At 35.0% G+C, this 12,483-nt stretch overlaps 1 protein-coding gene across 2 annotated transcripts in view; it reads left to right on the top strand.

The window, feature by feature from the left end:
• NECTIN3 (nectin cell adhesion molecule 3) overlaps positions 1 to 12,483 on the top strand; it is a 105,490-nt gene that overhangs the window by 24,146 nt on the left and 68,861 nt on the right. For both annotated transcript variants that reach the window (XM_056109381.1, XM_056109380.1), the window contains exons 3-5: positions 2,951 to 3,292; positions 6,008 to 6,304; positions 11,400 to 11,517. In XM_056109381.1, the coding sequence (XP_055965356.1) occupies positions 2,951 to 3,292; positions 6,008 to 6,304; positions 11,400 to 11,517 (757 nt within the window). The remainder of the gene's footprint in view (positions 1 to 2,950; positions 3,293 to 6,007; positions 6,305 to 11,399; positions 11,518 to 12,483) is intronic.

Genomic DNA, 12,483 nt, shown 5'->3' with positions numbered 1-12,483 from the left:
CTCTGAGCATCTCTTGGTATGACCAAAAAAGAAAAAAAAACTTCCACAATATCACAGGTTGACAAGGGAATCAAAAGTGCAGACTAAGTAATTTTCATGAAAACATACTTTCCCCATGTGTTGCACCTCTGGTAGAAGTAGTACTGACTTGAGAACTTTAGCTACTTATTGATTTTGTTTGGAAAAGTATTGAGTTTTCTAAAGGCTCCTGTAATTGCCCTTGTTGGTTTTCTTGAGTTACTTAGTACTCATGGGATGGAGCGATAGCACAGTGGGTGGGGCGTTTGCCTTGCACGCGGTGGACCCAGCTGACCCGAGTTCAAGTCCTCTGCCCCCTAGGAGAGCCTTGCAAGCTACCAAGAGTATTTCGCCCGGACGGCAAAGCCTGGCAAGTTACCTGTGACATATCCAATATGCCAAAAACAGTAACAAGTCTCACAGTCGAGACGTTACTGGGCCCGCTCGAGCAAATCATGAACAATTGGAGGACAGTGCAGTGCAGTGACTTAGAACTCATGATGTGTGTTTATCATGTTGGAGTTAGAGGTTTCTTCAGGAGGCTTCTTGTCTCCTCGCTCTGTTATCTACCATGGAGCACAATTGCTAGTTTGTATGGTAAATTGTAGGATGGTAAACTAGTTTTTGTACAAAAAGATACTTGTCATCTTCTCACCTGGCAATCATAATTTGAATTTCCACCAGCAGTGGATGAAGATTCTTGTTGAGCCACATCCTTGTCAGTGTCTGGTTTTAAGTGTGCTTATTTGCCATTCTTACATTAAGATAACTGTTAAATCAGAAATCCCTTAAAAAAATCAGCTTGTATATTTTGGGTCCTTATTGGGTAAGTATAATTAGTCTTTATTAGATAAATATATTTAGTATAGAAGTGTCCACTATATTTATTACAGTATTAGACTTTAAATTAGAGGAGCTTTTTGTGAACATTTTCTTATAACCTGAGACTTATCTTCAGATTCTCTTGATACTGTCTTAGCAGGGTTGAAATTTTTCATCTTGATTAATTAATTAAAACTATCAACAGTTGTGCCTTTGGTGTTGTGATTTAAAAGAGTTATTTCCATACTCAAGATCAGTTACCTTGTAGGAGATTGTATAGATTTGTTTTTTCACATTTAAGTTTATAATTCATTTTGACTTCAGTTTTTGAAGGGTATGAAGTCTGCTGAAGCTCATTTTTCATGTCTGTCAGTTGTTCTAATACTTTTAAAATACCTATTTACTCTATTTTTGGCCCTTGCTCCAATAACTGTAGTTGAGTATAGTTATTGGCTCTATTTTAGTATTCTTTATTTTTTTCTTTATTTTTTTTTGTCAGTCCTTTCACTAGTCCCCTACTTCATTGCTCTCTTTGTCACTCTTTAAGTCATATAGTTTTCATGTCTTTTGACTTCTGTTCAGTATTTGTGTTGGGTATTCTGGGTCTTTTGTTTTCAAATACAGATTTATTATCGGTATGCTGATGCCTACTAGGTAACTACTGCTTGCTGAAATGGATAAGGCTCAAGTTGGGAATAAATGTCATTGTGACAATATAGTCCTTTTTTTTTTTTAAATCAATAGATTATCTCTGCAATTTATTTATTTATTATTTTGCTTTTTGGGTCAGACCTGGCGATGCACAGGGGTTACTCCTGGCGGTACTCAGGGGACCATATGGGATGCTGGGAATCAAACCCGGCTCGGTCTCGTGCAAGGCAAATGCCCTACCCGCTGTGCTCTCTCTCCAGCCCCTATCTCTGTAATTCTTTAGTTTGATTTCTTTTTGTAGTTTTTTAGAGATCTTTTATATATTTTATTATATATCTAAATATCTCACTTTAGGAGTGCAAAAGTAAATGAAATTGCTTTTAATTTTAAATTCTGCATATTCATAGGTAGCATATAGAAAAGCACTTGTATCTTTTAACCTTGCTGTAATTACCCAGCATTTTTTTTTGTCTGATCATCTTGCTTTTCTATATAGTCATGTAATCTGTAAGTGACATGCTATATTGAAGAACTTAGACTCTGCAGCATACAAGGATAGCACTCTCCTCCCGATGTTCATCGATTTACTCGAGCGGGCCCAGTAACTTCTCCATCATGAGACTTTGTTGTTACTGTGTTTGGCATATCGAATATGTCACAGGTAGCTTGCCAGGCTTTGCCGTGGGGACGAGATACTCTCGGTAGCTTGCCAGGCTCTCCGAGAGGGGCGAGGAATCGAACCAGGCTTGGCCCGGGCTGGCTGCTCCAAGGCAAACGCCCTACGGCTGTGCTATCACTCCAGCCCCATACAAGGATATCTTTAGTCAAAGCTAGGGGGGTCTTACCGGCCGTGTTCACTTTTGTATTGTTCATTATCTTCTTTAAATTCTTGCTTGCATAACCCTTAATGAATTATTTAAATAATTTTTGTGTCTTGTAATTTTTTTCCCTGTAGAATAGTTTTATCTCTCTAATTGAACCTCGTCAGACTATAATATTTCCCTTTTTCCTATTCCCCCCCCCCTCCCGCGCGCTTTTTTTTTTCTTAGCAGTTACTGGGTTCTTCGCTTCAGAGCCTCTCATAAGGTTGCACTCAAACATTCAGCTGGAGTATCTGAAGGCTTCACTGGGGAAGGGGCTCTGATTTTTTTCAGCTGTACTCTTGGACCTCTTACAGTGGTTTTCCCACTTCATTAATAGTTGGGTGTTTGATTTTCTTGAGAGTCTTATTTTTTACTTCTACAGTACTAGGAACAACCAGCTTTTTTCAGTTGTTTCTATTGCGGGTGGGGGGTGGGGAAAGGAAGGAGAGAGGGAGGAGGGTGCACATACATATATACGAATGTATACCTACAGGAGGGGAAGAAGGGAAGGGGAGAGAGAAACAGGAAGTGGAGAATGATCTTATATTAACATTGACTTTCAAATTTTAAGATATATTTTCTCTTACCCTTCATAGGTGCCTTAGCTGGACCAATTGTTGTGGAGCCACATGTCACAGCAGTATGGGGAAAGAATGTTTCATTGAAGTGTTTAATTGAAGTTAATGAAACTATAACACAGATTTCATGGGAAAAGATACATGGCAAAAGTTCACAGACTGTTGCAGTTCATCATCCTCAATATGGATTCTCTGTTCAAGGAGAATATCAGGGAAGAGTTTTGTTTAAAAACTACTCACTTAATGATGCGACCATTACTCTGCATAACATCGGATTCTCTGATTCTGGAAAATATGTGTGTAAAGCTGTTACATTCCCACTTGGAAATGCTCAGTCTTCTACAACTGTAACTGTATTAGGTATGTATTCTTGAATTGTGTATTTTGCTTGAATTGTGTATATTTGTTAGGGTGAGGTAATATTAGAGGTAGTCTTGAGTGTGTAAAATTATTCAGATTATATATGAATTTGCTTAAAATCACAGTTTTCAAAACCTGTTTTAAAATTAAACAAGGTTTTGTATTTACAAACCTTACCTATAATAATGCTGTACATTTTAAAATTATTTTATATTCTTTATGAAAGATTTATTGAATTATAATACCAAGTTCTGAATTTGATGTTTTAGGCCTTTAATCAAATTATTGTCCTTAAGATTTTTATTTTTAAAATTTGGCAGTGATCCTGGGGCATTGGCACTACACTTCTGTTTTATAAATACTGTTTTACTGTTGTGAATTTGATTACTGGACTGTTGTTCACAATGACTATATTTCTTTTTAGTGTCTGGTAACTGTTAAAGTCTATGGTAGTATTTAAAATGATTTACTATCATTAAGAAAGCCATTTGTGGGCCTGAAAGAGTGGTTAAGGCACAGACCTTGCATGCAGACCCCGTGGGTTTGATTCCTGACACCCGTAAGTGTCACCACCTCACCAGTAGTAATCTCTGAGCACAGAGCCAGGAGTAAGCCCAAGTACCCTTGAGTACTGCAATTGTGGCCTCAACAACCCACCCCCCACTCTCAGTCCCCATCCCCCCCACATACATGCACACAAAACTACTTACTATGAAAAGTAATCCAATATTAAAACATGAGTGAATAGTTTAGAAATGATAGAACAAGAATTAAGGAAATCCAGCAAATGTAGCCATTTGCACTCAGAGTGAGACCACTTTATTGAGCAAGGGCAGTCTGCGCTGAATCCACATGGTTGGTCTATCAGGGACTTAGTTCAGTTGAGATAGTTTCTTTTTTCTTTATTTTCCTCAGCTCTTCTGTTTTGTAAGTTCTTTTATACCTTTCGAGCAGCAGACATGTACACAGTATGCTTAAAAGGAGCATAGTTTTTAGGGTCACTGAAGTGCAGAAAAGCGATTTTGTATTGATTTGTTACTTTTTTTTTCATGTTGAAAGGTACTGTTGAAAAACACAGATAAAATTAAGCATTTGAGGATCTTATGTTTAAGATAATACCCTAAATTGTGGGGAAAACAAATGTATGCTTAAGAAATTTAAACTGAGTAAATGTTTTGATAAAACACACTGCTTAAGCATTTGAAAACTCACATGGTGGCTATTCGATTTTAAAATGTTCACAAAAATTTACTGTCAGGAACATAATAGATAGCTTGTATGCAGAAGAAAAGAGCTTGTGGAAACAAACTTTTTGTTCACTGTACAATTTAAAACTATTGTTTGAAAAGAAACTGTGCACTTTAAAAATTATAATTGACTGTGAGGTGAAGAAATATTTCTTAGTATAAAAATACAGTTATCCATCAGAGGGAATAAAATGATAAATTTTGATACACTTAAATCTTAAAACTGTAGTCATCAAAACATATAAGGGTAAAGAGGCAGGCAGGCACTGTAAAAGGACTCTTCTTTAATCACTGGGGAAACGGCTTTATAGGCATTTTACAGGAGAAATTCCCAATAAATCAGAAATCCATGTAAAAATTCTTAACCTCATTTATGAATTTTGAGAAATTAAAAATAAAGCAATGATATAAATTATATATTATATACACCTTTGTATACAATTGTATACAAACATATACCTGGTAAACAGATGTGTGCCAATATCAACTAGTGAATACATGGGCCAATCAAAGCTCTAAAATGGGGAATAAATTGGTAGTTTGAAAAGCTTGTTGGCATTGTCTGGTAAAGCGGAATATAAACATAGCAGCATTTCCAGTGTAAGGAATGAAGTAGAGAAACTTTTTCATAAAAGTTCCAAGACAACATGAATGAAAATATAGCTGATAAAATCGTTTATACCAAATATTGTTACTGTACAACAGTAAGTCAATCATAAACATTTTTGTGGGTTAGGGAGTCACACCTGAATGTACTTGTACTTAGTACTTCTGACGCCGGCTGGCTCTCTCCTAGTGGGGATCCAGGGATCAAATGAGGTGCTGGGGATTGAACCTGGTTTGTTTGCATGCATGGCAAGTACCCTACCTGCTGTACTCTTTCTCTGGCCCACGCCATATACCATTCAAACTAATAATTTATACAGTTGGCCACCAAATCTAAGTGATCTGAAAATGAAAGCTAAAAGTCTTACAGAAGGGGAAGTCATAAGGAAAATAGTTTATATAAATCAAGAACCAGTTGCATTTAAAAAGCAGTTGGAAATTTTGGAAACAAAGTAGTAAAATCTTAATGTATAGAATAAATTAGGCTTGATTGACAGTAATTCAAGAGCTGAGTAGTGAGGAATTAGGCAGAAAAATAAAAAATTTGGCAATTGTCAAGGTAGATGCTATTAAAGAGAAACATGGAGGAAGGAATTAAGACTTCTAATTTTCAGGAATTTTAATATAAATTCACTCTGCAGATAACCTCTTTATGAGAGAAAACCATTTAAATGATTATTTGATATTGACTTATTTGTCCTAGCACATGATTTTTTTTCTTAAATAATACAAGATTATGTGTAGATTTTTTTATACTTCCCTAAATTAGTGAAATATGGCTTGGTACAACAGTTTGGAAGAATATAAATATGTTACATAAAATTTAACTAATGAAGTATAAATCTTTGAACCACCCTAACAGTTGAACCCACTGTGACCCTAATAAAAGGATCAGATTCTTTAATTGACGGAGGAAATGAGACAGTAGCAGCTGTTTGTATAGCAGCCACTGGAAAACCAGTTGCAAGTATTGACTGGGAAGGCGATCTTGGTGAAATGGAATCTACTACGACTTCTTTTCCAAATGAAACAGCAACTATTGTTAGTCGATACAAGTTGTTTCCAACTAGATTTGCTAGAGGAAGACGAATTACTTGTGTTGTGAAACATCCAGCTTTGGAAAAGGACATCAGATACTCGTTCATACTAGATATACAGTGTAAGTAAATGGCAATATTTACTTTACAGCTTGTTATGTGTCTTAATTTTATTCTTTTGCTGTATTTCTTTATCACACTTTCTAATTTGAATAGTACCTGGATAGTACATGGATATGCAAGCTCTCTTTATTGACAATTTTGTTCCTGATTTTAAAGTCATAAAAATTCATTTAAAGTTACTCTTTGACTCAAAACTCTTTAGCTTTATTCTTTTTCAACTTTGAAAATAGTGTCGGAACTTCATCTAATTTTGGAAAATTTGACCTCAGAGGGGCTGGAGCGATAGCACAGTGGTAGGGCATTTGCCTTGCACGCAGCCAACATGGCCGATCCGAGTTCGATTCCTCCGCCCCTCTCGGAGAGCCCGGCAAGCTACCAAGAGTATTCGATATGCCAGACACAGTAACAACAAAGTCTCCAATGGAGACGTTACTGGGCCCGCTCGAGCAAATCGATGATCAACGGGAGGGCCTTTACTTACTTTACTTTGACCTCAAAATGTGTAATACTTAAAATCAGACATTTACTTCCCAGTCAAGGGTAATGTTGCTATTTTTCAGCTTAAGGATGTTTCTGGCAAAACACTTTTATTTCTCTAGGCATATTTTTATTATCTTGAAAATAAGTACTTTTTCAATGTTATTTCTACTCTGATTTTACTGATCACATTGCAAAATTCACACATAAAAAAGTGTCTTAAAGGGATCACAGCTATTTTAAATAAGATTGTAAACTGATCCTTTTAAGGAGTACTCTCAGGTACGCTTTTGCCTCACACGTGCATATGTATGTGATGCCTTATTTTCTATATAAAGTTTTTCAGTTTTTGATGAATTCTTCCTGTATAGCATTTTAAAATTGAGACATAAGAAAGGTAATGATGCAGATAAATTATAGTACTGATAATGAAATCTAAGCATATTAAAGATAAAATTAAGGAAATGTTTAGGTTCTATTTTCGTTTCCACTCATACGTAGATCATAAATCTAATTTTCTAAATTTTATTGTTACTGGCTCTTTTGATATGCGTGAAATTTTAAATTGCCCGTATTCATTACACTTGATGTAATGGTTTCTAAAGCTAATTCTGAGGGCCTTTTTCGCCATTTATAGGATTAAACTTGAGACACTCTGGTTACTTTCATATTATTACCATTGTACTCCTGAGTGGAAATATCTTCTTTTCACCTCACTTTTCTGGAGAATCCAATAAAAATTTTCATTTTTTTCACTTGCTACCTTGCTTTCACAGACTCTTAACTCCCCACCCCTCTTTTTTTGGTAAAATTCAGGGCCCATTGTAAGTATTAGTACTGTTCTTCTCATAGTTTTTTCTTCTCTCTGCTTGTTAAAGGACTGGATTTTTTTTTTTTTTAGTTTGTATTATGTATCGGTTCTTTTAAATATAATCCTAAATATATTAAAATACCTCACATAATATATGATTTATTGTTAGGCTTAGATTTGTTTTTGACATTTCTTAGAGTATGCATAGAATTTTCTTTTTATTTTCTTTAAATTTTTTTAATTGAATCTCTAAGATGTACAGTTACAAAGTTGTTCATGATTGGATTTCAATTATACAATTTTCTTTGTAAATTGGATTTAAAAGAATATGTTGAATGGGGTTGTAGAGATAGTATAACAGGTAAGGCACTTGCCTTAAGAGCCGCTGTCCTAAGTTCAAGACATAGTACCATATATGGTCCCACCAGCAGTGATCCCTGAGCCAAAATCCAGCAGTAAGGACTGAGCACAGTAGGGTGTGACCCAGCCACCCAAAAAAGAAGAGAAAAAAAATGTGAACAGAATTTAAAGTCCTACATCAGAAATTGTGTCTCAAAATTGGACATCATTCTCTGGGGTGTATGTTTAGTAACCTATCTCCTCTTCCTTTAAGAGAAGGTTAAAATACATATAAATACATATAATACATTCTCTCAGTAACCTTTTAGTTTGAAATCACAGAAATGTTTATTTTGGGTTCTGGGGAGCTAGTATAGGTATTGAGGTGCCTGCCTTGCAGCCAGCTGACCTGATTTCAGTCTCTTTCACCACATATGGTCTCTCCCAAAGACTGACAGAAGTGCTCCCTGAGCATAGAGCTAGGGGAGTAAGCCCTGAGTACCAGTAGTGTCCACTCCCCAAAACCCCCCAAATCGCCAAAAAAAAATCCCAGAAATGGTTAATTTTGTTATATTAAAGGAGGGGTGCGTTTTTGTTTTTGCTTTGTTATTTAATCATTAAGATAATTTTTTAAAATTAAATTTAAATTTCCCACCTGTTTTCAAACCTTCCTTTACAGTACATCTTGGTTTCCTGGCAGAACTGAAGACTGAGCTGCTCTAACTTCTCATCTCACAGTGTTTGACTTTTCTGGTTTACAAAGTAGCTTAGGAAAAGATGGAGATATACCCTGTACCATGTGTAAAGAGCTTTTCCTTAGAGGAGCCTTTTATTTCCCATCCTCAGTTTAAATTAGGCTCTTATACTTGGATTTTTTTATTAGCATAGTGACAAACTTCAAATGTTACCTATTACTATTCAAATACAAAATTAATTTAGTTGCACATTTAAACTGATAGTAAATTTTTATCTTTCTGGAGCCAGAGCAATAGCACAACTGGTAGGGCATTTGCCTTTCATATGACTGACCCTGGTTCAATTGCTGCCTTCCCATTTGGTTTCCTGAGCACACTGCCAGGAGTAATTTTTGAGTGCAGAGCCAGGAGTAACCCTTGAGCATTCCTGGGTATGACCCAGAAAGCCAAAGGAAAAAAAAATGGTCTTCTTTGATTATACTCTACATAAGTTAAAATATTTGTAGATTCATTGAATGGATAAGAGTTCAAGTTTTGAAATAGTTGAGTTCTTAGTTTATTTTTAGCTATAAGTATAGTCTTAGAGAAAGTCTGTTGCAAAGAATGATGAAATCGTGCAATTTCCTGCAACACGGTTGGAACTGAAAGATAGTCATGTTGAGTGAAGTAAATCAGGAGAGATAGAGGTTGAACTCAGTTTTCTGTGGAATATGAAATACTGGATGAGGAAATGTATTGTAGTGAAGGGGGGGTGCTTAGATCATCCTTGATCCCAGTGTTTAGAGAGAGTTAGAAAAGGAAAGAAAAGAAATTCAAGGGGGAAGAAAAGAACAAGAAGTAATGGGTTAACATGCATCAGGGCTTCAGTTGCAACAGAGACATGAGTGAGGGGTGTAGCCAGGTACCCAAAACAAAGACTTGACAGAATTGAAGCCATGAGATTCAGGGGCAACAACTGAAACTGTGCCTGTCAAGTTGATAGGGATGGGGGTTATGGGTTATGGGGCTCTGAGAACACTGGTGGAGGAAAGTTGACACTGGTGGAGGGATTGGTGTTGAACTATTGTATGCCCAAAATGCAACTGTTAGTAACTGTAAATCATGGCTCTTTAATAAAAAAAGTTTTAAGTTTGCATTATCTCTAAATGTGTCTAGAATATTATAATTTTATTATAATCTTTGTAATTGAGGCATTTTAAGGAATATTTTCTTATTCATAATTTATTTTTAATGCAGCTATAACTGTAATTTGCCATCCTAACCAATTTTAAGTATAAAATTTAGTGATATCTTAACATTCTTGTGCAGCCATTCATCCATCTTTTCATCTGGTAGAACTGAAAAATTTCTACCTATTAAATATTTTCTTTCCCTGTCCTTCACCTCCTTGCCTTCTTTCTGTCTGTGTGTATGTGGACTATTCTAGGTACCTTATAAGGGATTTATACATTTTTTGCCATTTTGTCACTGGCTCACTTAAGTTAGCATAAGGTCCTGAAAGTTTTTTCTCATTGCTTTATGGTCTAGACTATTTTTTTTCCAGACTGGATCATACTCCACTGTAACCCAGCATCACAGTTTGTCTCTTATCCATCTTTTTGTGCATTTGGTTGTTTCATATTTTAACTATTATGAATGATGCTACTATGAGCGCACAAATATTTCTTGAAATTTTGTTTTCAGGTTTTTCATTTGAAGTATTATCAACATATTATACTAATTTCACTTATGCAGAATGGTTAAACATTTCTGCATATTGAGATGTCACCACCATAAAAATCTAGTGATGCCCATCCCCCACAGTTAGAACATTTTTTATTGTGATGAAAGGTTTTAAAATCTGACCTAGGAACTTTATTATTGACTATATTTGTCATCTGTACATTCTGTTGTCATAAGAAAGTTTTGACCTTAACCCATTTTGCCCACGAGTTCTGCACTTCCTACTTGGCCAGCCCCCATTATTTTCTCTGTATTAGTGAACTTCAGTTTTTTGTTTATATTTGTTTCCGTATGTAATGAGAAACTGTACAGTATTTATGTTTGTGATTAACTATCTCATTATACATGCGTAGTTTATCCTTCATACATTTATTAGACACACAGGTTGCTTCTCCAACTTGGCTATTGTTGTTGATAATTGCAGTAATATATAGGTACATACATATATTTGAATTAGTGTTTTTAATTTCTTTATACAAATACCCAACTCTAGAAGGAATTGCTAGAACATAGGTCATTGTTTTTATTTGAATCTCCATTGTTTTCTGTAGTGACTGAACTGACTCATATTACCAAAAGGAATACAAAATTCTCTTTTTTAAATCTGTAACAATATTAGTTTCTTTCCTTTTTAATACTAGCCATTCTAATAGGTAGAAGGTAACATCTTATTTCAGATTAAATACGTAAGATTTTTTTATATGGTAACTTGGTAGTTAAGTGACAATGTCTGATTAAATTAAATGCCATCAGGTACAGTGTGTTATATTCTATGTTTTATTTTGCTTTTGGTGATTTTAGCTAGCTGAGTATTCTTCCATTCAAGTAAGCATGTTAAGTACAACTTTTCATATTTGGCCTAGTCTTTTGATTCTTATTGTCCATCACTCACTTGTTCTTTTGTCAACTAATAATTTTTGAATATTTTGTTACTACAGTTATATATGTTAGAAGAAGGTAAAATGATTTCTTCTGGTTCAAAGTAACATAATTATATCTTGCTCTGTTGTTAACAGAAGGTAATCTGTCCTGTCATTCATTTATTTTTAGATGCTCCTGAAGTTTCAGTAACAGGCTATGATGGAAATTGGTTTGTAGGAAGGAAAGGTGTTAATCTCAAGTGTAATGCTGATGCAAATCCACCACCCTTCAAATCCGTGTGGAGCAGGTAATAATGTCATCTGTACATTTCAAAGAAACTTTTAAAATGAAGTGTTCCTGAATGTTTATTCATCTGAAACAGTTATCACTGTATAATACATTTTTATAGTAATAGCTAAAAATAAATAAAAGATTTGTGTCTGTTATCCTGGTCCATCACTCCCTCTTTGCAACCTATTCTTACAATTCTATTACTCACAGTGACTCCTTTAGAAATGTCAGCATTTCTTTCTGGTACTATCACTATAGTCTTTAAATGGCTGTTGCTTCATGAACTATATTTCAACACCATGTTTTGGTAGATGAACTTAATTTTATATCTCCCTCTTCACACACAAGCATAACCTTGTAGATTCTCTTCCCCTGGATAGTTCCAGTGAACCTAGTTAAGCTCTAATTACTGTTTTCCTCCCTAAACATTATTTACCAAGAAATAAGTGTTATCCCGGAATTTTTATTTTTTGTCAACTTTGGGGGACTCTTTGTTTTCTCTGACACTCGTAATTGTACCTGCTTTACTCTGGATATCCTTTTTCTTTTAATCTTGGAAATTTCAAACTGCTGAATGAAGATTTTCATTGACTTTGCTCAGTTTTTAAGGGGGTCCCCTTTCAATCCAGAGACTTACATCTCAACGTTGGATAATTTTTCTTATAAAGAGGACAGTTTCACTTCTGGTTTTCCTGTTCGTCCTTACTCAAAGTTAGTTTATTTACACACTAAATGTTGAATAGTTTGGGTCAATTTTCACAAGGATATATTTCCCCCCACTGATTTATCAAGTAAAAAGTTTTTGGATATATTTTTAGTTCCCAAGAGTATTTTGTTCGTTTTCATAGCAACTTTGTACTTTGTAAAGATTTGGGTTTTTTGTAGAGATATTAGAGTTATATCTTCTGCAGTTTTTTTGTTTGTTTCTTTGTTTGTTTCTTTTTTTTTGCTCCAAGGTTTTTTTTTTTTCCCTTGAAGTATG

This window comes from Sorex fumeus, unplaced genomic scaffold, assembly GCF_029834395.1.
Source record: "Sorex fumeus unplaced genomic scaffold, SorFum_2.1 ptg000265l, whole genome shotgun sequence".
Lineage (NCBI taxonomy): Eukaryota > Metazoa > Chordata > Mammalia > Eulipotyphla > Soricidae > Sorex > Sorex fumeus.
Note: the sequence above shows the minus strand (reverse complement) of the source record. Positions and strands in the feature narration are given on the sequence as shown.